Source organism: Onychostoma macrolepis, chromosome 07 (assembly GCF_012432095.1).
Source record: "Onychostoma macrolepis isolate SWU-2019 chromosome 07, ASM1243209v1, whole genome shotgun sequence".
NCBI lineage: Eukaryota > Metazoa > Chordata > Actinopteri > Cypriniformes > Cyprinidae > Onychostoma > Onychostoma macrolepis.
The window spans coordinates 39119450-39143339 of record NC_081161.1 but is presented as its reverse complement, the minus strand read 5'-3'; the positions used below and the strand labels follow the sequence as shown (position 1 = coordinate 39143339).

The 23890-nt window shown below is 38.4% G+C and overlaps 1 protein-coding gene and 1 pseudogene across 2 annotated transcripts; both read right to left on the bottom strand.

The window, feature by feature from the left end:
• Nucleotides 1–3609: 3609 nt before the first annotated feature.
• Nucleotides 3610–16603, bottom strand: LOC131543874 (E3 ubiquitin-protein ligase TRIM39-like; annotated as a pseudogene).
• A 2028-nt stretch (nucleotides 16604–18631) lies between these two features.
• On the bottom strand, nucleotides 18632–23824 carry LOC131543813 (E3 ubiquitin-protein ligase TRIM39-like). Of its 2 annotated transcripts, XM_058781618.1 has the most exons (8): nucleotides 23378–23824; nucleotides 22568–23115; nucleotides 22357–22452; nucleotides 22037–22204; nucleotides 21812–21950; nucleotides 21045–21056; nucleotides 19257–19283; nucleotides 18632–19179 (listed from the first exon to the last, which is right to left on the bottom strand). In XM_058781618.1, the coding sequence occupies exons 1-8, from the start codon at nucleotides 23445–23447 to the stop codon at nucleotides 18632–18634; spliced, it is 1608 nt and encodes a 535-aa protein (XP_058637601.1). In that variant the 5' UTR covers nucleotides 23448–23824. The 2 variants fall into 2 exon arrangements, with proteins under 2 accessions (XP_058637601.1, XP_058637600.1); XM_058781617.1 differs by lacking the exon at nucleotides 21045–21056 and having other exon boundaries at nucleotides 22037–22270.
• Between the last annotated feature and the right edge of the window lie 66 nt (nucleotides 23825–23890).

Below are 23890 nucleotides of genomic sequence, written 5' to 3'. Positions count from 1 at the left end.
ACTATTAGAAAATCTGGAATCTGAGAGACAAAATATCTTCATGGAACATGATCTTTACTTAATATACTAATGATTTTTGGCATAAAAGAAAAATTGACCCATACAGTGTATTGTTGGTTATTGCTACAAATATACCCCAGTGACTTAAGACTGGTTTTGTGGTCCAGGGTCACATTTATGTTCAATAAACCATCGGATCTCTCTTCTTCACCAAATCTGTCAAATCTGTATTTTGGAAGGCACATTATCAAATTATTAGTATCTGAGTGATACTGTAAATTTATACTGCAGTAAAATAGTTTTATGTGAAACTAACTTCATTAAAGTTCATCAGTAACTTCATCATAACTTCACCATTAATACCAACACATACTTCTAAGTGAAAATGTCACTTTAATAACAGTGTTACACCTGAAAGATGACTTATAATGACAATAATCAATAAATGCAAACCATTAATTATACTGATTTAAATTATTAAACCTTTAGATTTAGGACTACATTATTAAACTTCAGCTAGTCTGTTTTTGTTATCCCATATTAAAAAGCTCTGTGCTTGCCTTTTTACCTCAATTAAATATGCATCTTCTACAGACAATGTGTTTCTCAAATATATAATTTATGTTCATGAAACTGTAAAACTTTAATTACTTAAAGTTGATTTAATCGTTAATCTACTAGCATTACTAGTAAAAAATTAAGTAAAATAATTGCACAGATATTCATTACTGTACATCTAAAAACAGAAGACTGAAAACTTAATAATTTTGACTTTTTTGTATGGGAACATGATATAAACGTCATGGGAAATAGCATTAGAAATGTCAAATAATTTGGACAACTGATAATAAAATATGCATTTTATGAATTCATAGTTCAGTAAGTTTTTTTCAAACCTATATGAATAAATATTTATTTTATATTTATAATTTAGCATTTAACCTCTTTATGGAAAATAGTGATTGTGATATATTAAATCTAATGCTGTAATCATGTAATGATGTAATCATACATCTAATGCTCTTCTATTTAGCATGCACACACTTCTCTGTTGTAACACAGCTGTATAACAATAATTCTTGTGTCAGGAACAGTCTGTTAGAGATTTGTCTGTCTCTCTCACTCAGTGTCAGCATGGCTGGACCTTCTGTGTTGCCCACAGAGACAGAGTCTTCCTCTCCTGTCACAGGATATTTTGCTTTATGGTATGTGTGTGTGTGTGTGTGTGTGTGTGGGACAGGACCCTGGGGCAGGACAGCCACATCTCTGTTTGTCAATAGCCAGAACAGAGAAGACACAGTGACAGAGGAGATGAGATGAGTCAAGCAGATGGTACTCTTAACCTGCACATAGATACTGTGTTTAGGAAAAAAGATTATATAGCAGTGAAGTGCTCATATTATGGCCTACTTAGATATTGCAGAACTGCATAGTGAAAGCTTAACATAGATGTAAGTAACTGTAAGTTCAGCAGTTAAATTTTGAGATTCATTAAAAATCCTGTTTTATTATTTTCTGTATGATTTCCAAAAAGTGTTTTTGTAATAAGATCAACACAGCCGTAAGGCACACATACATTAGTCCTGAAGTGTAACCTTTTCTTTTTTAATATTAATTAATGGAAAAGGACCTTTTATGGCTAATTTATTCATAAATCAAAGACACATTTTAAAACTGCATTCAGTCTCTATATGGCAGAATTTCTCCAAATTATCAAACAGATAATCAAAACTAAACATATTTAAATATATATTTGCATCTGGATAATATATATATATATATATATATATATACAGTGAATACGGAAAGTATTCAGACCCCCTTAAATTTTTCACTCTTTGTTATATTGCAGCCATTTGCTAAAATCATTTAAGTTCATTTTTTTTTCCTCATTAATGTACACACAGCACCCCATATTGACAGAAAAACACAGAATTGTTGACATTTTTGCAGATTTATTAAAAAAGAAAAACTGAAATATCACATGGTCCTAAGTATTCAGACCCTTTGCTCAGTATTTAGTAGAAGCACCCTTTTGATCTAATACAGCCATGAGTCTTTTTGGGAAAGATGCAACAAGTTTTTCACACCTGGATTTGGGGATCCTCTGCCATTCCTCCTTGCAGATCCTCTCCAGTTCTGTCAAGTTGGATGGTAAACGTTGGTGGACAGCCATTTTAGGTCTCTCCAGAGATGCTCAATTGGGTTTAAGTCAGGGCTCTGGCTGGGCCATTCAAGAACAGTCACGGAGTTGTTGTGAAGCCACTCCTTCGTTATTTTAGCTGTGTGCTTAGGGTCATTGTCTTGTTGGAAGGTAAACCTTGGCCCAGTCTGAGGTCCTGAGCACTCTGGAGAAGGTTTTCATCCAGGATATCCCTGTACTTGGCCGCATTCATCTTTCCCTCGATTGCAACCAGTCGTCCTGTCCCTGCAGCTGAAAAACACCCCACAGCATGATGCTGCCACCACCATGCTTCACTGTTGGGACTGTATTGGACAGGTGATGAGCAGTGCCTGGTTTTCTCCACACATACCGCTTAGAATTAAGGCCAAAAAGTTCTATCTTGGTCTCATCAGACCAGAGAATCTTATTCAGGTGTTTTTTAGCAAACTCCATGCGGGCTTTCATGTGTCTTGCACTGAGGAGAGGCTTCCGTCGAGCCACTCTGCCATAAAGCCCCGACTGGTGGAGGGCTGCAGTGATGGTTGACTTTCTACAACTTTCTCCCATCTCCCGACTGCATCTCTGGAGCTCAGCCACAGTGGTCTTTGGGTTCTTCTTTACCTCTCTCACCAAGGCTCTTCTCCCCCGATAGCTCAGTTTGGCCGGACGGCCAGCTCTAGAAAGGGTTCTGATCGTCCCAAACGTCTTCCATTTAAGGATTATGGAGGCCACTGTGCTCTTAGGAACCTTAAGTGCAGCAGAAATTTTTTTGTAACCTTGGCCAGATCTGTTCAGGCAGTTCCTTTGACCTCATGATTCTCATTTGCTCTGACATGCACTGTGAGCTGTAAGGTCTTATATAGACAGGTGTGTGGCTTTCCTAATCAAGTCCAATCAGTATAATCAAACACAGCTGACTCAAATGAAGGTGTAGAACCATCTCAAGAATGATCAGAAGAAATGGACAGCACCTGAGTTAAATATATGAGTGTCACAGCAAAGGGTCTGAATACTTAGGACCATGTGATATTTCAGTTTTTCTTTTTTAATAAATCTGCAAAAATGTCAACAATTCTGTGTTTTTCAATATGGGGTGCTGTGTGTACATCAATGAGGAAAAAAATGAACTTAAATGATTTTAGCAAATGGCTGCAATATAACAAAGAGTGAAAAATTTCAGGGGGTCTGAATACTTTCCGTACCCACTGTGTATATATATATAAATAAATGTTCTGTAACATTTGCGACTTGCAACAATGGCTGATTTGCAAAACAAATGAAAAAAGTTAATATAATTAATGCAAACACAAACACTAATACAAGCACAAATGCCTTAAAATGATGATAAGGAGAGCAGCAGCAAATCCATGTAATGTCTATTACAATAACTATTTTTTTTTTACTGCTTAATTTCATATCTGGGGTGTCAATTAATTCATTTGTAATTAACAGGTGCAATGATCAGTGGGGCATGGGCTAAGTAAAGGATAGAGTTTTTCAGTGAAAGACTGACCAGTGAAAGAGTAGATACGAGATCTAGACTTCACATCATAGAAGGAGACCACCCTCCTCATAATCCACAAACACCCCCACCTTCTGCGGCTTCACTCTCAAAGAGAGATTAACACAGGGATCAGCACAAGCCCAATATTCAGCCCAGAATCCATCCTGAGGACTCACTCTGATCTTTCCCTTCCTGTTAATAGATTCTCCGGCCACTCCTAAATCCCACTAACTCTTTCCCTTAAGCTGCACTTCAAAATAAAATCTCCCTGAGGAGAATCCATCTTTTCCCAGGACACCAGAATAGTGATCAAACCTCTCTGGATTGTTTGGAAGCTCTTGTTTAATGTCCCTGTGACTCACTTGTTTCTTATCATCAGATAGGATGAGAATTGGATGAGCTGTATCAGGAACCAGAGTCACATCCACTGAGAGAGAGAGATCAGAGAATATGAATCACATCTTCACAATATAAAGATATTCACCAGACCTACCAGTTTGACTGAGTTTCTCATCTAGAGTTTCCTGCAGCTCTCCTCAGAGTCTCCACACTCACATCAGTGTTCATACTGATCTCAGGCCAGTTCCTGGTGTGTAGAGGACTGCACAGGGATGGATCAATCTACAGCAGGAGAGAGGAGAAATCCCTCAGCATGAGGAGTGTGAGTGTTGTCCTGTGATGTGAGCAGACAGAGAGACACTGACCTGTAGGAGCTGGAGGTGATCCTCGGTGTGTAAGAGATGATCCAGCTCAGTGTTTCTCATCTTGAGCTCAGTGATTTCCTGCTGCAGCTCTTGAATGAGCTTTTCATCCTGTTTCTCTGCTGCTTTCTGCTTCTCCTCCATCATCTCCAGCAGCTCAGCCTGACATCTCTCAATGGAGCGCATCAGATCGCTGAAGAGCTCAACATTGGCTGCTTTCTCTTGCTCTGTGCTTTTCTGAAAAACAGTTTTATTTCAATCATTTTTTTTTATTATTTAAAAGGCAAATCAAAACATCATCAATTGAATATTAAACATCTTCAATTCACTTTTCTGAGTTTTGCTGTGTATTTGATTTCTTGAATCTTGGTAAGTCTGTCCTGGATCATCTGCTACACATCTTTCTGTGTCCTCATCAGCTGAGTCTATAGACAGACAGGAACACACAGACGCATTTTATTACTCAACATAGATTTTGCATCTTCTAAGATCTTGTTGGAATTTTTAAAGGGGTCATCGGATGCAAAATTCACTTTTACATGTTGTTTGAACTGAAATGTGTGTTGGCGGTGTGTGTACACAACCACCCTATAATGATAAAAATCCACCCAGTGCTTTTTTAAAAATCGCCATAAATCATAAGTGTTACATGTATGTTCCTGTTTAGTTCCTGTTTGGTTTGTTTCCTGTTATCATTATTAGTTAATTACCTTCTTTGTGTTCACCTGTTATCATTTGATTATCTCATTAGTCCTCATTTAGTTTAGTACTTATAGCCCCTTGTTTTGTTAGTTCAATGTCCTGTCTTAAGGTAATGTTGTGTTGGAAGCGTTGTTTCACACTTTCCCTTTGTCATTTGGATTAAAAGACTATGGCCGTTTCTCAATATGCGTTCTTGTCTGTACTTGTGTTCTTGTGGACTTGTGAAACGTCATCAGTCGTCGCCCAAGTACTGTTCCAATTCAAAGTTCACATCGAGCCAAGTACAGTTCAAATCCCCGGATGTGTTCTTGTTCCGCCCCCTTTATCAAGGATGCATCCAGAGGTGACTTGTGCAAACTTGAGGTAGCCAGGTATCCCAGAATGCGTTTCGCACCAATCAGCGAGCGTTAATTTTATATATATAGCAAAATTTTCAAAATATTACTGTTATTGTGTCATGAAAAGCCGTTCTAAGAGTATTTCAGGCGAGAATGTAGTTGGTACACACTTTATATTAGGTGGCCTTAACTACTATGTATTTACATCAAAAAATAAGTACAATGTACTTATTGTCTTCATATTGTATTGCAAAACACTATTGCTGCTACTGAGGTGGGATACGGGTAAGGTTAGGGACAGGTTTGGTGTTATGGGTAGGTTTAAGGGTGGGTTAAGGTGTAAGGGATGGGTCGACAGTGTAATTATAAATGTAATTACAGAAATTAATTACAGATGTAATTACATATAGGTATTTTTTAAAAATATAAGTACAATGTAAAAACATGTATGTACACAATAAGTGCATTGTACCAAATTATTAATTTAAATGTAAGTACATAGTAGTTAAGGCCACCTAATATAAAGTGGGACCTGTAGTTGTTTAAAACTCAAATCTTCTGTTTATTTATAAAGATAGCGCCTATTTGAAAAATTGTTTCGCCGATTTCGGAGACGTGAGCTCCACGCGATCACTGGGCACTCAGTGCTAGTCTTTCTGACATTTGCCGCTGGCTCTGATGTCTCTGTATTGGTTAAACATGAGGTAAAATTTGTTTTGGGTAAATCTAACAGGCAATCTTTGGTCTCATGTATCTATTATTTCTTCCAGGTCATATCGTTTTGGCTGAGCACAAAGTTATGTTTCATAAATTATTTATTTATTAATCATAATACAGCGCTTACTTTGTTAATGTGACCGAATTGTTTGCTTTTGTCTTATACTTTATACTTTTATAATGGCTATTATTGTTCATTAAAACTGACATTTAATGAAAAAGGCAGAGTTGTGCTTGCCATATTTCATTTTATTATACATACAGTGAATCAGAGTATATGTGCACATATTACCTAAACCACATATTAATGTTTTATATTTTTAAAATGAAAACAAAAAAAGGATTGTTTTATATTTTGAAGAAAATGAAAAGGCAGCGGTGTGTGATATCATTTCGTTTTATTGTAATGTGTGTACGCGTTGCATGAACCACATTTTTGTGGCTATTAATATTTGAAATGAAACAGAAAAGAAGCAATGCTGTTTGATATAATATTTCGTTTGACTGTAATCAGTACCGTTTCTAGGCATAGGCAAGCTAGGCGGTCGCCTAGGGCGCCACCAGCTGAAGGGGCGCCAATGAGCGCACGTACTGGTACTACATTTTAGCAGGGTTGTGATAAAAGAGTGGCACGGTCACCCTGAAATATGACTGCCGCCCCCACTGGATTTCCAACATCATTGGGCTAGAGTACTGTCAATTTGACGATGCCTATATGCCATTGGATCAGAGCGCTGTCAATTGCTGCCTGATCGTTGCATGCTTACATTTGGAGCGCTCATCAACGCCATTAGATCAATGGGCTCTGTCAGTGCTTTGGCATGGTAACGCTTTTTTTTTTTTGCCATGCAATAAAGCTAAGTTCAAAGGCCAATTTAAAATATTGGTAAAGTAAATAAAGTGCACAAAATCAGTATTTTGTTTAGGCAGTATTTGTGGCAGTTGATAAATCGTGTTGCGAGATTTGTCCAAAAGCCAGATTTGTCCAAAAGGTGTGCATTTTTGCGCCAATGCATTGTTAAAGGATCAGCGTGTCATGTAATATTCCCATATAAACTTTAACAGCCAATTAAAAAATATTGGTATAGTAAAATTAGTTAATTCACGAGATCAATACATCCTTTATTAAACTGCTTTGTCGAGTTTAATACATCCTTATGGAGGTGTCCAAATGCTTATCAATTCATACACTTTTAACACAGCACTTAATGTGAGAAGCGTCAGACACATAGAGGGCAGAGCGTCACGTTATTTAAAGGGGACGTTCACGTGTTAATGAGTAGCAAAGGATTAAGTAGCTGTATTGATTACTTTTATGCCACTGATCAGGCTTTTATATGTAGTTTGGGGCAACAAAGGGTTTTATAGGTTTGACTGAAATAATGCAATAACTGACACTTTAAATCAATGTTTCAAGCAACAACAACAAAACAATTGAACAAAAAACAGATGAAGACAAAAAGTAGCCATTGATAGTATATAAACATGTATCCAAATCCAAATGTAATAAAATTAATTTATGTGTGATTTATGTGTAAATTATGTGCAATGTCTTAGCTACTAGGGATTGTTACATAAGGCTATACAGGCATCTAGTGGGAACACAATGATATTACAGATAATAAATTGTGCAAAATGTTTATTTTAAGTCAATTTACAAATAATGCATTCAGATTTGTGGAACTCAATCTCCACAAATTAGTATCGTTACTATGACAACCAATTTGAATGTAACAAGAAACTGGTGTCTGAAAAGAACATAGGGATTTCGCCCAGGGCGTCAAATTGGCTAGAAACGGCCCTGACTGTAATGTATGTGCGTTCCCTGAGCTACATTTTTGGGGCTATTAATATGATTACATGAAAACAAAAAGAGACAGTGGTCTTTGATATCATATTTCGTCGTATTGTAATACAGTGTAGATAACATAGGCGAGCTGACTGACGTTATCAAGTACGCTGCTGTTCCATTTGCAGAATTACCGGACTTGTGTTCTCCCATCCTTGCGAAGTCTGAATTACCGAGGACGCAAGTCCGAACTTTGCATACTTGGTATTGAGAAACGGCCTATTTCTTCATAATTCCGAGTTCGTGTGTATTCCGAAGAGACAATCCGTTCACAGATTCTTGGCAAAGTGATGTAACTTTGCCATGCCCCTCCCACATCTGTTGACGTTTCAGCATAGACCCGCCTTCAGTGAGCTGTCAACAGTCTGCCATTGTTTTGAGAATGACTCCTAAGCGATTGAGGTGTTTTGTTCTTGGATGCAATAATGGGCATAGCAGCCATCATTTACCCCAGATATCTGAGCCACTGAAGACGCAGTGGATTACTTTTGTTTTTGAAGGGAATGCGCACCCTGATCTACTTAAATGCATTTTGTTTGCGCAATTAATTTTACACCAGACTGCTTTGTAAACGAGGGCCAGTACAAAGGAGGTTTTGCTAAAAAGTTGTTTCTGAAGAATGGATCGGTAACTGTTCGTGATCTAGCTTCACCTCCACAAGTAAGTGTAAGTTTTTTTTAAGAATCTTTGCAAATCACCTTTCCTAATGTGCTAGTTAACAAGTTCCATGACCAGTGCGGCTAAAGTGGACAGTCTCACACCGTGTCCACACAGGATGCGAGCTGCGTGGGAAGACAAAATACTGTAGAACTCAGTATACTCAGTGATGCTGTCTGGATGCAGCTCGACAGACAAAACCCCGACAGTAAACTGATGTCTCACTCTATTTATAACTTAGAGACACAAAGTTCATATGGTCCACTACACTACATTAAAGGTGCACTAAACGATTTTTGCCAAACGATGTTGATATTTGAAAGCACCAAAAAAAACACGCCCATAAACCAACATGTCCTTGCCCCTGTTTTGATATCTCTGCCTCACATGTGCTTACACAACCCTGGCATAAGGAATTAAGGACAATCGCAGAAACAAGCGAAGTTGACACACAAACATATTCAAACAAAACCAACAGATAAGTTGTGTGAAATAAAGCAAAATCAACGTTACTCACCAAGTTCTCTCCACCGCTGGAAAGCTGCTCCAATATTTACGCAGGTCCTACCTCTTGCCAGATCGTAGCCCTTCTTTTTAATGTTTTGTTCCTCTGATATTTTCTATTTTATCTTTAATTTCTCTCTATCTATAGTCGATCTGCTAATGTCCGTCCTGTGCACTCAAATTGAGCACTCTCTTCTCTATCATTAAAAGACAACGCCCCTTACTGCTGATTGGCTGAAAGTGTGTTTTGGGACATAGTCTGACTGTCACGAATCCGGTCTATGAACTTCCTTTCACTCACCACCAGAGGTCACTCGCTCACCACATTGACTCTCACAGCACACATCACACTGGACTCCATTTCCCATCATCCATTGCACTGATGACACATACACAGCTGATTACACTGATTGCACATACACAGCTGAAGGCACTGATCACACAGCTATCACCAATCACACACTCTACATAAGCCATGGACTTTCTCTCGCTCACTGCCGAGTATTGTATGCACCTATCGCTGCCTTAGCTTTAGCTACTCTACAGAGCCTTTGATAGTTTTCCTACTCTTGCCTTGCCTGTTTTCCTGTGTTCTTATTCTAGCCCGTGTTCCCTGGATTAACCCTTGCCCTGCCTTTTGGATCTGTTTGCCCCAGCTCGGACCATTGCTTTGTTTACTGATTACCTCTTTTGTCTTAGCCCTCTGGATATTGTTAGCCCACGATTGAAACGATTGTTTAGGATACTTCTCTTGCCTTGCCCTTCATATATACCTGTTTGCCGTTGTTTGACCCTGCCTATTATGACCATGTCTATGCAATTGGTAAAGCTTGTAAAGCTTTGCAATTGGATCCGCACGCCTCACATCTCGTTGACCCCTTTACACTGACACTGTGGTAGAAAGCGTTTTTTCAAATATTGCTTAGCGCACCTTTAATGTTGCCTTTGTAGAGGGTTTATATTTGTTAATGACTAATAAGTCATTTACAAATATATTTTAAATTGTTTTTGAGCAGTTATAACTGACTGAATAAGAATGGTGACTTTAATGCAAGAATGGAAGAGAGGGGCGGGGTGAGCAGTAGCTCATTATCATTTAAAGGGATATGCATGGAAACAAGTCGCTGTGAACAGAGCTGTTTTTAACAAGGTAAAAAGAGAGTTGTTTTACACTACTGTAAGGATCCACCCGCTAGTCCAAACAACGGAATCCAGCGGCCTGGTCGAAGGTTTAATGCGTGTTCGGTCTTTTACTTGCGCCTCTGAGTTTATCTAGATTTAGTTTCAATTTTAGTCTAGCTCCGTGCTTGATCTGACTCCAATTTCAAGTGATCATTAAACTTAGATAATATTTATAATTAAACTGATCACAGATATCGATTGTACATTAACTTAGATATTTGATTATTCCGAAAATCCCATACTTTCAATTCTTCGTTCATTAGCGACCTAGTATCGCTTAGCAATTCACTGGCCAACTGCGAACGCACGGCACAAACTCGCCAGTTGATCTTACTCAGAGGATACAGGGTGACTATAATACCTTTAAATAGGCTGCACCCTGCTAGCACATAATAAAAAGTGTATTTTTTCTATAATCACGAAAACTGTAACTTGTTAAGTCAGTGACAGACAGAAATCAGAAGATCCCTAATGACGAGCCCCCGCTTCATTCAACATGATCTCACAGAATTCCGTGTAATGTTCACGGACTTAATTAACCTTCGAATCTGTGGTGGCATCACGGAATCGCCGAAAATTCCGTGAACATTGGTACTTAAGTATCCTGGACGCAGATTTGTGGAAACACTAGACTACAACTCTAATCTACTGGAAAAAATTATTTCAGAGGAGATCAGAATAAGTCAAATATAACAATATTTCCCTTAAATACTACCAGAACAAAAGGCCCATAAACATTTATTCTCTGTCCCAAAACAGATTAGATCTGTGTATGGGGGATGAGAAGCCTCAGTAGGAGCTGTTCTCGTGCCCCAAATGGTCACACCTGTAGAGCAATGTTTATCAGGTTTTGAAAGGAGACTGCCCACAACAGAGGTACAGAATTCACTTAAGTTTCCAGTATTTCCCATAATATAAGTGACTACTGTGAAATTGAGACCAGTTTACCCATCGAGACCTTTAAAATGATACCAAACATGAAAGGGTTAAGATCATTAATTCTTAAGATATAGTAAATATTTATGTAAGAGTAGCAACTTGAGTTCTTTCAGTGACCAGTACCATGAGCCCAGGGTGGAAGGATGGGTGAGTGGACCAAATGGTCTTTCTCTCAGATCTTCTTGTCTGATTAGAGAGTTTATTGTCTTGCGGCATGACATTTGCATTGTAAGAGTTTCTAAGTTTTGGCTTCACGAGGAGTTATTTTCATAAAGGAAATAATTTAACTCCCTACACTACCATTGAGAAATTTTAACCAAAGTATGTTATAGACTTTTCATGAAGACCTGAAAGAATCATACCAACTTGTGGAAAATGGGCATCTGGATGTCCCCATTAAAACCAGGTAATTAAAGTAAGTTTTAATGTTGTCAGTATCTGATGCTTTCTTCGCTTTACTCTCCTCCTCTAGAGAAACAGTGTTGTGAGTCTTGTGGTCTCCATCAGTGCAGAACACACACACATACGTCTGATCATCTCTACAGAACAGCTCCAGAGGTCTCTGGTGTTTCTGGCATATATAGTCCCTTTTATTCTCCACAGGGTCCATCAGTTTGTGTTTCTTGAAGTTCAATGATGAAAATATATCACTTGCTGTTCACATCTGCACTTGTTAAATAGAGCACTAATGTTCCTAAATATTATGTTAATATTAAGTAACATATATTTTAGATACAATATAGCTAGTTATTTTTCTTCTTTTGCTTTGCCAACGAAAATTGTTCTAAACAAAGCCACAGAAGAGCTGTGGCATTTGTGCTCAAAAGTAGCCTACCTCCCAAAACTGATTTCATATAGGCTTCTTGGGCAGCAGAATATTAATGATCTACAACAAAATAGAGCAAGTTTTGGTGATAACTAAACAAATATTTAATTAGTATGATACAGTACTAACTTATTGCTAGAAATAACATCAAAAGTGGAAAAAGTTGATCAAAGATGCACATTTACACTCAAACGGACAACTGCAACTTTTAGATGACATCTTTATTTTTAGCTTAACTGTCATGGAACAGCTGCCTTTTTGATGTGAAGTGAATAGACTTGTTTGAGATGCCAAATGTCTCCATTTAACATAGACAAGAGTTGGCAGCTGTAGTTACTCTTCTTGTAATAGTTTAGTAATGTACATAAGCAAAGGCAAACAGCATTTCTAAACCGTTTGTACCTTGCTGAGATCATTGGTTATCGGTTCTGCGCAGAACTTTTGCTAATGGACAAATCTGTTGACTAAACTGATGATTACTTGCTGCCACCTACTGAAAATCCCTGAAAAATCCCTAAAGACCATTATTAATGCATGGTCTTGGAATTCTGCTCAGCAAATCAAATTCAGCGACTGGAATATTTGATATATAGAGAAAATGTAATTTTTGAGTTTTCTTTGATTTTTAGGGGGTTATTGACTTACATTGAGGTATAGTCATACTCTGGATCCTGTTTGTTTGCATTGGTGGTAAAGATTCTGCCATTACTCTTCTTCCTTTTTAGAAAAATGTCAAAACATATTTAATTTCACACCATGAAATCTGCCCCCTACTTTGTTGCCCTCAGGTTTTTTTTTTTCAAATCATGTAATCAAAGCCAATCTCCTTATAATATTATATAGGCTATATAATATCCAACTACATATTTTTACTATTTATAATGAATTCAGTTAATATATTAAGGCCAGAAATTCACAAATGGCCAACATAATTAACATATTTGATTGATGGAATTTTCTTATCTAATTTAAGATGTGCAGTTTACACTATGCTCTGTCTGTAGTTATTACTTCCTGTTTCCAGAGTTTTGTGTTTTAATGATAATAAAACAAGAAACTGTGCTTGATTATCAAACTAAATAAAACACTTTCAATACATTTCTTAGTAAACAAACTAATAGCATTTAACTTGTGCTGTAATTTGGTATTGCCCAGTTCTTTTGAATTAGACATACACTCTACTAAACCAGGCAACTAATATTAGAAACACAATTTTCCATAACCAGTGAGTCAATATCAGCTGTGTTCAAATGTGTCTCAGAATGATGATGGTTATTAATATTATTATTATTATTTAGAGATAGCGTTTTTGAAGACTGTTGTTCATTAGTTGCATTTTCGCTGAAGCTCTCACTGACTTTGTAGTTTTATAGATTGTATTATTGTATGTTAGTCATTAAACAACAAAAACAAAATACCTTTTATTTGCTTACTTTTGTCACGTAGTCGTGGGAGCCAGGAAAATGCGGAGACGTAGGAGCTTCGGAGCAACAGACTTTATTAACATTACAGAAATTGCACTGACATCTACAGACATTCACATACATGACAATCGCAATGACAACATAAGACCGAACACAGGACTTAAGAATACTTGGGGAAATGAGATAATTAATAACACAGGGTTGGGGACTAATTAACCCTCTGGGGTCTGAGGGTGTTTTGGGGCCCCGGAGAAGTTTTGACATGCTCTGATATTTGTGCTTTTTTCAGTTGCTTATAAACATTTTAATGGCTAAAGTCTAAAAACACTGTATTCATCACAAACTGGGCTACAATAATATGTGAGCAGCATGTACGTACGTGATTGTGTTTTTGAGAAAACAACGTTTATGCGTGGTTAGAAAAAAACTAAAATTTTAAAGTAACTGAAATAAGGCCATAAAACACATACAGAACATTTGTTCACAAGACTTTTGAGAACTGGATCTTGTAGCCTGGAATATTTGCTTCAAAATGATCTGAAAATAATCTAACTCACTCATTCAGAGAAAACGATATATTGATTTACATTTTCTAAGTCACTTTTGAGTAGAAAGGGTCTATGCGAGAGGGCGTGAACTATCCTGGATAATGCTGTGACTCACACCTGAGAAGACAAATAATGAGCATAATGAGCTCCATAATGAGCCATTGAGTCAGGTATGTGACTGAGAGAGAAGAGTTACAAGAAAGAATGTGAGGAAAAAAGAAATGTGTATACATATAACTATCACATACAATAACTTGAGATTCACTTGCGAGTGCAGTTAAACAGTTTATTAGGAACAAACAAACAAATAAACAACAGAAGAGTCAAGACATCATGGGTGCAATATCCAAAATATCCAAAACAATGGCAGGAAACTGGAACCCAGGAAAATGGGGGACAGCAGAAACTGCATGAGAAAAGACAAAACAGACATTATATTTATTATAATATATAGGCCTACATATTGTTACTATTCAAAATAAATAAATAAAGCACCCCCACATACACACACACACAATAAAATAAAATAAATAAATTAGTGAGCATGTTGATAGGCTTATCACGAGCAACTATTATTACATTAGCAATCACCAATATTGCCCACGTGATTTTATAACATAGATGCACACATGCTTTGCATGTATTATCATACAATACAAAAACAACATTTTATAACTGAGAAACTAAATTATTGTTAAGCTTATTATAAACATGTTTGAGCAGGTGTTTGCAAACAGAGTAGGCTACTTCACAGTAAACATTGGTCTGAACTTTCTTAGACATTACTTTTATATCATTGTTTATAGAACATACAGGTGCTGGTCATATAATTAGAATATCATCAAAAAGTTACACAATCATGGGGAAGACTGCTGACTTGACAGTTGTCCAACAGACAACCATTGACACGTTGCACAAGGATGGCAACACACAAAAGGTCATTGCAAAAGAAGCTGGCTGTTCACAGAGCTCTGTGTCCAAGCACATTAATAGAGAGGTGAAGGGAAGGAAAAGATGTGGTAGAAAAAAGTGTACAAGCAATAGGGATAACCGCACCCTGGAGAAGATTGTGGAACAAAAGCCATTAAAAATGTGGGGGAGATTCACAAAGAGCGGACTGCAGCTGGAGTCAGTGCTTCAAGAACCACTACGCACAGACATATGCAAGACATGGGTTTCAGCTGTCGCATTTCTTGTGTCAAGCCACTCTTGAACAACAGACAGCATCTCGCCTGGGCTAAAGACAAAAAGGACTGGACTGCTGCTGAGTGGTCCAAAGTTATGTTCTCTGATGAAAGTAAATTTTGCATTTCCTTTGGAAATCAGGGTCCCAGAGTCTGGAGAAAGAGAGGAGAGGCACACAATCCACGTTGCTTGAGGTCCAGTGTAAAGTTTCCACAGTCAGTGATGGTTTGGGGTGCCATGTCATCTGCTGGTGTTGGTCCACTGTGTTTTCTGAGGTCCAAGGTCAACGCAGCCGTATACCAGGAAGTTTTAGAGCACTTCATGCTTCCTGCTGCTGACCAACTTTATGGAGATGCAGATTTCATTTTCCAACAGGACTTGGCACCTGCACACAGTGCCAAAGCAACCAGTATCTGGTTTAAGGACCATGGTATCCCTGTTCTTAATTGGCCAGCAAACTCACCTGACCTTAACCCCATAGAAAATCTATGGGGTATTGTGAAGAGGAAGATGCGATATGCCAGACCCAACAATGCAGAAGAGCTGAAGGCCACTATCAGAGCAACCTGGGCTCTCATAACACCTGAGCAGTGCCACAGACTGATCGACTCCATGCCACGCCGCATTGCTGCAGTAATTCAGGCAAAAGGAGCCCCAACTAAGTATTGAGTGCTGTACATGCTCATACTTTTCATGTTCATATTTCTAAAAATCCTTTCTTGGTCTTAAGTAATATTCTAATTTTCTGAGATACTGAATTTGGGATTTTCCTTAGTTGTCAGTTATAATCATCAAAATTAAAAGAAATAACCATTTGAAATATATCAGTCTTTGTGTAATGAATGAATATAATATACAAGTTTCACTTTTTGAATGGAATTAGTGAAATAAATCAACTTTTTGATGATATTCTAATTACATGACCAGCACCTGTATAACTATCCTCACGTCGTGCAACATTTAAATGCAATGAAAGGTTGCCTATCATATTTCAAAATGTTGCACTCGATTTCACACATTTTATTCTGGAGTTATAGTTTGGGACAAGTTCACTTAGTAAATGCGTTCAACTTTGTCACAACAACACATTATCGAATGCCAATAAGAAACATTACTTACTCAGTATAAAAGATCTCCTCCTCCGCCGGCTCCAGCTGCGCTCACGTTCGGTTTGTGAGGTAAACAAAGCTTTTTCCTCTCAGTGCGTCTTCTGGCGGTAAATACAAGGCTTTTTCCTCTCAGCGCGTTTCTGAGGTAAATACAAGGCTTATTCCTCACAGCGTGTTCTTCCAAAACTGAAAAGTATCCGAGATGAACGCATTGCTGCTTTGTTTACGGTGGTGTGGGCGTTTACATGCCGCATGTCGCGTGTGGAGATTTGTAATAACAATAGCGCGAGCAGTGCTTGGGCGTGACCTAATTAGAGATAATGAGACCAGATGGAAAAACTGGACATGTCCTTGGTTTCATACGGATTACTTTATCACAGAATATTTGTTTTCGGTAAAACATATTTGTTTTACTTCATTTAACAGTAGACATCTCAAGCTTTCTATAGATATATTTCTCGTGTCTCTGTGTGAAGTATTTGCTGAGTTATAGTTCATTTTAGTGACATGTTTCAAAAAGCAGTTTGCGGAGACAGAGAAGACAAAGAGCGCACCCTGTTTGTTTTCTTTATTCTTCAAAAGCACAAAGTTTAGTTGTTATTATGAGTGTATACAAATAAAAGTAGACCCCTTACAGATTCAAATGGTGTATTGCTCTTATCTGTACGATCAAAAATGGCAGAATAATTCAAGCTCATTTCGGCCTTATCAGGAAAATCTGCCTCAAAACGCATATACGCAGAGTCACGTCACAGCTGATCTGCCAGAGTCGAGTTACGTCACAGCTGATCTGCCGGAGTCACGTCATGTCACAACTGTTCATCCAGAGTCTCGACACGTCACAGCTGATCTGCCAGAGTCACGCCACGTCACAGCTGATCTGCCAGAGTCACGTCACGTCACAGCTGATTGTCCAGAGTCTCGTCACGTCACAGCTGATCGTCCAGAGTCTCGTCACGTCACACCTGATCGTCCAGAGTCCCGTCAAGTCTCATCTATTCATCCAGAGTCCTGTCACTCCCTGTCTGTTGCACCCAGATATTCAAGGTCAGTCCCTCGGTATCCCAGTCTGGTATCTAGTGTGAGGGATAGACCACTGGTGTCTGCACGCGCAGCTGGTATACCCAAACCTAATCACTCTAGTCCTCCTGCTCAGGAACTCATTCCCCTGTCTGCAGCACTTCCCATGTGGGGGGAATTCAAGAGCTTCGTTTAAAGATGGCCGCCACTCAAGAGTCTCTTTGGAAAATGGCCACCATTTGCTAGAGGTGGCGGCGCCAGCTACAACATCTCCAGAGGTGGCTGCTTATGCTGCGGAACCTCTCGAGGTAGCAGTGCCCACTGCTGTGCTCCCAGAGGCCATGGTGTCCGCTGCAGTCTCTACAGAGATGGCAGCACAGGCTGCAGAACCTCCCGAGATGGCGGTAGTTGCCTCAGTTCCTTGTGCGGTGGTAGCGCCCAGAGACGATTTCCGTGAACTGTCTGTTCCGGCCGAGAAGGCCAATAAGGAACTTTCGTCTGCTCATGTCACAGCCTATGAACTATTGTCCTGCCCTGAACCGGCCACGAAGGCCATCTATGAACTCTCGTCCTGTTTCAACATGGCCGCAGAGGCCGTTCATGAACTCACTGTCTGTCCTGTCACAGAGGCCGCTCATGAATTCACTGTCTGTCCTGTCACGGCCACGGAGGCCGTCCATGAATTGCCTGCTCTGCCTGCTTCACCATGGCTCCCTGCTCCAGGTCCTGTTCCCCTTCAAGGGCCTGGCCCTCCATCCCTCCCCCAGTTCCACCTCCGCTCCACTCCAGAAGTTGTAATCTGCTGTTGGTGAGTTAAGTCTGTTCATGTCAAGTCAAGTCAAGTCAAGTCAAGTCTGTCTTTGTTTGAATTATGTTTGGATGTTTGAATTACACTTTGTAAATAAACTGCACTTGGGTTCTCACTACGCTCGCCTTCAGTGGACTCAATCATTACAAGCAGTAATTTTTTGTCATTTATGAGTGCACTTAGTGATACAGTTATTCTGCATAAATGTATAGGACAAGCTTAAACTGAGCAAATGTTTACCTTTTTATTTTATGTAAAATTTTACAATATAATATAGATAGCTCACAGCAGATCTGCAAAGCTGCAATGGAAAAATGCAATATGACTTTTTATTATTTTACAATATTATTTAAAAAAAATATATAAAATTATATATATATATATATACACTCTTAAGATTTGTATATCTACAATTCTTCATTTTCATTGTGTATTTCATAACTTGGGTTTAAAATCATTCATTGTAATTAACAGGTGAGATGATCATCGGTGCTGAATTTTTACCTCTATCATTAGGAAATGGACTGAAGAAAGGATAGAGTTTCTCAATGAAAGACTGACCAGTGAAGGAGTAGATATGAGATTTGGACTCCACATCATAAAAAGAGACCAGACCCTCCTCATAATCCACAAACACCCCCACCTTCTGTGGTTTCACTCTCAGAGACAATTGGATACAGGGATCAGCACAGGCCCAATATTCATTCCCATTCCACAGACCCACAGTCCAGTATCCATTCTGAGGACTCACTGTGATCTTTCCCTTCCTGTTAATAGATTCTCTGGCCACTCCTAAAATCCAGCCAGTCTTTCCCATTACCTGCACCTCAAAATAAAACCTTCCTGAGGACAATCCCTCTTTTCCCAGGACACAGGCACCATTATCAAACCTCTCTGGGTTATCTGGGAAGTCATGATTAATGTCTCCATGTCTCACTTGCTTCCTATCATCAGACAGGATGAGATTTGGATAAGCTGTATCAGGATCCAGAGTCACAACCACTGTGAGAGAAATCAGAGAATATGAATCACATCTTTGCAATAGAAAAATCTTGTATGTTTATGAACAGACACATTACCTGCATGCTGCTGCATCCTCCACAAAACTGTAGAGACAAACAAGATTATTAGTTATTTACATAGCTGTGTGTACCAGAGATGTTTTCTTTGAGACGTGTTTGTCTCTGATGATGTTCTTTACTGTACCAGTTGTAGGGTATCAGAGCTAATCAGACAATTTAAGATTCGATCAGAACATTGAAACACGAGAAGCCAAATTCCACAAAGAGGCCCAAGACAACAGGATGTTCGTTAATCAGATCCTAGCGCCAGCCAGTCTGAAGCAAGCCTAACCAACCAACTCTTTTACAGAACAGCTTGCAACATTGACACAAAAGAACACTATGATAATCCCAACTCAGGAAGGAGATTGTCAATTTTAGGGCAAGTAACCAAGATTAATGGTCAAAAGAGTTGCAAAGCATGACCATCACATGTAAATCCATGATAGAAATCATGAGCTTCCTCAGATTGGTTTCCCCCACCTACAGGACAAGATCCCTGAATAAAGGCTTGAGTTTGGGTCTGTTCCTTGCAGTCGTATGGATTCTGAAGATTGGGATTACAATGCACAAATAAAATTGATTACTTTTGTAATTATGTTGCATATTTTATGGTTCTATTGTCAGTCACAGCACATCGAAGAAAACACCCTTTTGTGTCCCATGACAAAGAAAGTACATATTACATGATAAGTAATGGTTAAACCATTGCAGAAATGTTTTTCTTTTTAACGGTTTAAAGTGTAGTCTTGTTGAACATTGTATAACCTTCGAAACGAGTTGGCAGCAGAAATCACACAGATCAGAACAAAATGTTATCATTTCATACTAAGTAAATGAGTAAACTTAATTTAATAATGCAATTGAAAACATAATGTCACTGATATGACAACTGAATAATAAAACAATAATAATAAAATGAATGCCGTGATTTTAATATTCATAAGGATTCATTTGTAAGTCTGTAAAGTTGTTCATATATTTAAATAATTTACATTTTAAGTGTCATCAATACGTCAGTATTGTATGTTAAAATGCTGAAAATATGTCCATATTTATTCATTTTATACATTGTGTTATACGTTTTAGTTTCTGTAAAAAGATAAGTAAATATACGTTTTGTAGAACCACATTTTATGTAAAATACATACAAATTATCATGAGATCACATTGCACCGACCCACTATACCCGCCCACCATACCTGAGATCCACCTTCTATTGGTTAAACTTAAATGACATTGAAAAACACTGCATCATCATTGTGATGCAATCGGATGCCCTATAACTTTAGCAAAGCAGCATGTAATGCCACTCTAACATTTGGATTCCAAACATTGAAAATTGGGCTCCCCATATCTCTGGGATTGAACCATATAAGGCCTTAAAAATGAGGACTACAAAAGAAGTTTATTAAAAACTAGAATATAAAATAATATTGAGATATTTTTAATACTTCTTGAGTTACAAGCATGCAAGCTTTGGAAAAAGAATATTTATGGCACCCAGGCAGGTATGTTCTATGCAATAATTTTGATAGAGGGAAACGAGTTCTAGTTTCAACATTATTTGTTCTTCAGACACTCATCTTTAAAAGAAAAAAGTATCAGCTGAATGCAGTACAATTTAAAGATTTACTCCTGGAGCCATATTTAAATTCCAATGTCTCTGGAACTGAACCATAATAGGGCCTTAAAAATGAAGATGCCAAAAGGAAAGTTTGTTAACTAAAAGGGCATTAAGATATCTTTAATACCTCTTGAGTTACAGGCACTTGAAAGTGCTTTTTCCAATTTTTCAATGGTCACCATTGGCATATACTGCAACAAAGATTGCTACAACAGATTTTACTAATAGACATACCAATCTCTGTGTAGAAATAAAATAATGGCATTGCAATCTTTCTACAGTAATTTTTATGCCCTGTAATTTGGCTCTGAATCTCAGGTTAAAACTGTCATTTTGACCCCTCTCTACAAAATAGTGTATTACTCAGGATCTTTGACATTTAATATTTTGGCTTTCGTCACCATACATGTTGACAAAATCAAAAATTTGCGCCAGGGAAATTTCTGAAATGTAGTTGATTTGACATGGAATGACCCAAATGCATCTGGTTGTTGAGGCCACATAAGCAAATTTTACTCCTCCCAAAACAACAAAAAATAAAGATGAAAAGGGGTTATGGCTATACCACAGCACTTCTGCAATGTATTTTCACATGTTTATGTGATCAAGTGTAAATGGAATAGTTTAAGCAAATCGAATAACCGATTTAAGAATATCCAATTTTAAAATAATGCATGAAATGACAAGTGTAAATAGGCTAATACTCTAAGTACAGACTGTGAAGGAACTTTTAAATGGGCTGGACTAAAATCAATGCAACTCTTCACTGAACGAGAGACGGGTGATTTTTGAGTTTGTGATGGCTTTACAGGGTGGTGAGGATAAAACATATCAATGATGTAATGCAACGCATAAAAACTGGCCACATATTTGACATCTTGACTCTTGAGAGCTAAGAATCTTTCCGTTTTCAAGAAACACACTTCTGACAGTTTGTTTCACTTACCATATTGACTGAGTTTCTCGTCTAGAGTTTCATGCAACTGAGTCAGAGCTCTCCTCAGAGTCACCACACTCACATCAGTGTTCATACTGATCTCAGGCCAGTTCCTGGTGTGTGGAGGGCTGCACAGGGATGGATCAATCTACAGTACAGCAGGAGAGGAGAAATCCCTCAGCATGAGGAGTGTGAGTGTTGTCCTGTGATGTGAGCAGACAGAGAGACACTGACCTGTAGGAGCTGGAGGTGATCCTCGGTGTGTAAGAGATGATCCAGCTCAGTGTTTCTCATCTTGAGCTCAGTGATTTCCTGCTGCAGCTCTTGAATGAGCTTTTCATCCTGTTTCTCTGCTGCTTTCTGCTTCTCCTCCATCATCTCCAGCAGCTCAGCCTGACATCTCTCAATGGAGCGCATCAGATCACTGAAGAGTTCAACACTGGCTGCTTTCTCTCGCTCTGTGCTTTTCTGAAAAATACAGTTTTATTTTAATTAATATGCTTTATTTATGAGACAAAACATTGTCCTTCAAATATCGAACATCTTCAACTCACTTTTCTGAGTTCTGCTGAGTGATTGATGTCTTGAATCTTCCTGATTCTGTCCTGGATCATCTGCTGCACGTCTTTCTGTGGTTTCATCAGCTGAGCCTGAGACAGACAGGCACATAAACACATCAACATTGTTTTTACTTCTTCTAACAAAAGATCTTGTTGAAATATCTAAAACCATATCATTGAAGTAAGTTTATTATATTGCTTGTGCCTTCTTCTCTTCACTCTCCTCCTCTAGAGGAACAGTGTTGTGAGTCTTGTGGTCTCCATCAGTGCAAAACACACACACACGTGTCTGATCATCTCTACAGAACAGCTCCAGAGGTCTCTCGTGTTTCTGACAAATATAGTCCTTCATATTCTTCACAGGGTCCATTAGTTTGTGTTTCCTGAAGCTCAGGACTCTCTGATGAGGCTCCAGATGAGTTTCACAGTAAGAGGTCTGACACACCAGACAGGACTTCAGGGCTTTCAGCTTTCTTTCATCACAGATGTCACAGAGAACTTCAGTTTTACTCAGAGTGAGCTTTTCCTGAAAGAGTTGTACAACCTGTCTAAGTGCTGTGTTGATCTTGAGGTCGGGTCTTTTACTGAATGTTTCATTACAGAATGGACATTTGCACTCCTGACTGTTGTTCCAGCACTGGTTCAGGCAGCTCTTACAGAAGTTGTGTCCACATGGAGTGCTGACTGGATCAGTGAACACATCCAGACACACTGAACACTGAAGCTCCTCAGCCATAGAACCACTTGATAGGTCTGAAAAGAACAAACCTTGTTACAACAAACCCTTAAGCTAAGAAAGCTCTGTATTTTAAATTAATTAAGGGCTTTCCAAAAACAAAGCATTTTTGCAACCAGCTTCAGGTCTTCAAACATAACATACAAGAAATCAGGTTGCGGGGTTTTGGAGCCTATGCCAGCATCTCAGATTGCACATACAAGGAATATGGTTACATGAAATAGAAACAAAACCCTCTCACTTCCTTTATGCATTCGTTATTTTATTATTTTGACTTACTTGGAGGTTCTTCCATACTGTGTCTCCTCCTTCGTTTATGTTTCGGTGATGTTAGTAAAGATTCTGCCATTGCTCTTCTTCCTTTTCAGGATAAAGTCAGAACACATATTTCATTTCACAACATGAAATCTGTCCCCTAATTAGATGCTCTCAAGTTTCCCACAGGTGCTAAACTGGTAAAGCATGGTGCTAGCAACGGTAAGGTCATAGGTTCAGTTTCCATTTGCATAAAGGTGTCTGCCAGATGCACAGCTGTTCAAATTAAGAAACGTTTGATGGTATTATAAAACAATTCAATAGAAATGTCCGTGATGAGATGGATACGAGATGTTGCTTTATGCAAAACTGTTCAGTTCACTGCCATGTTGAGCAAATGTTAGCGAGAGCCAACTGATATACATTCAGTCTTTCTGCATCTCATGTAGTTGCCTTAAATTTATGTATTACAATGACAACACACACTAAATGACAGTACACACAAATACCATACTTTTGATAAAACTTTGGTACTGA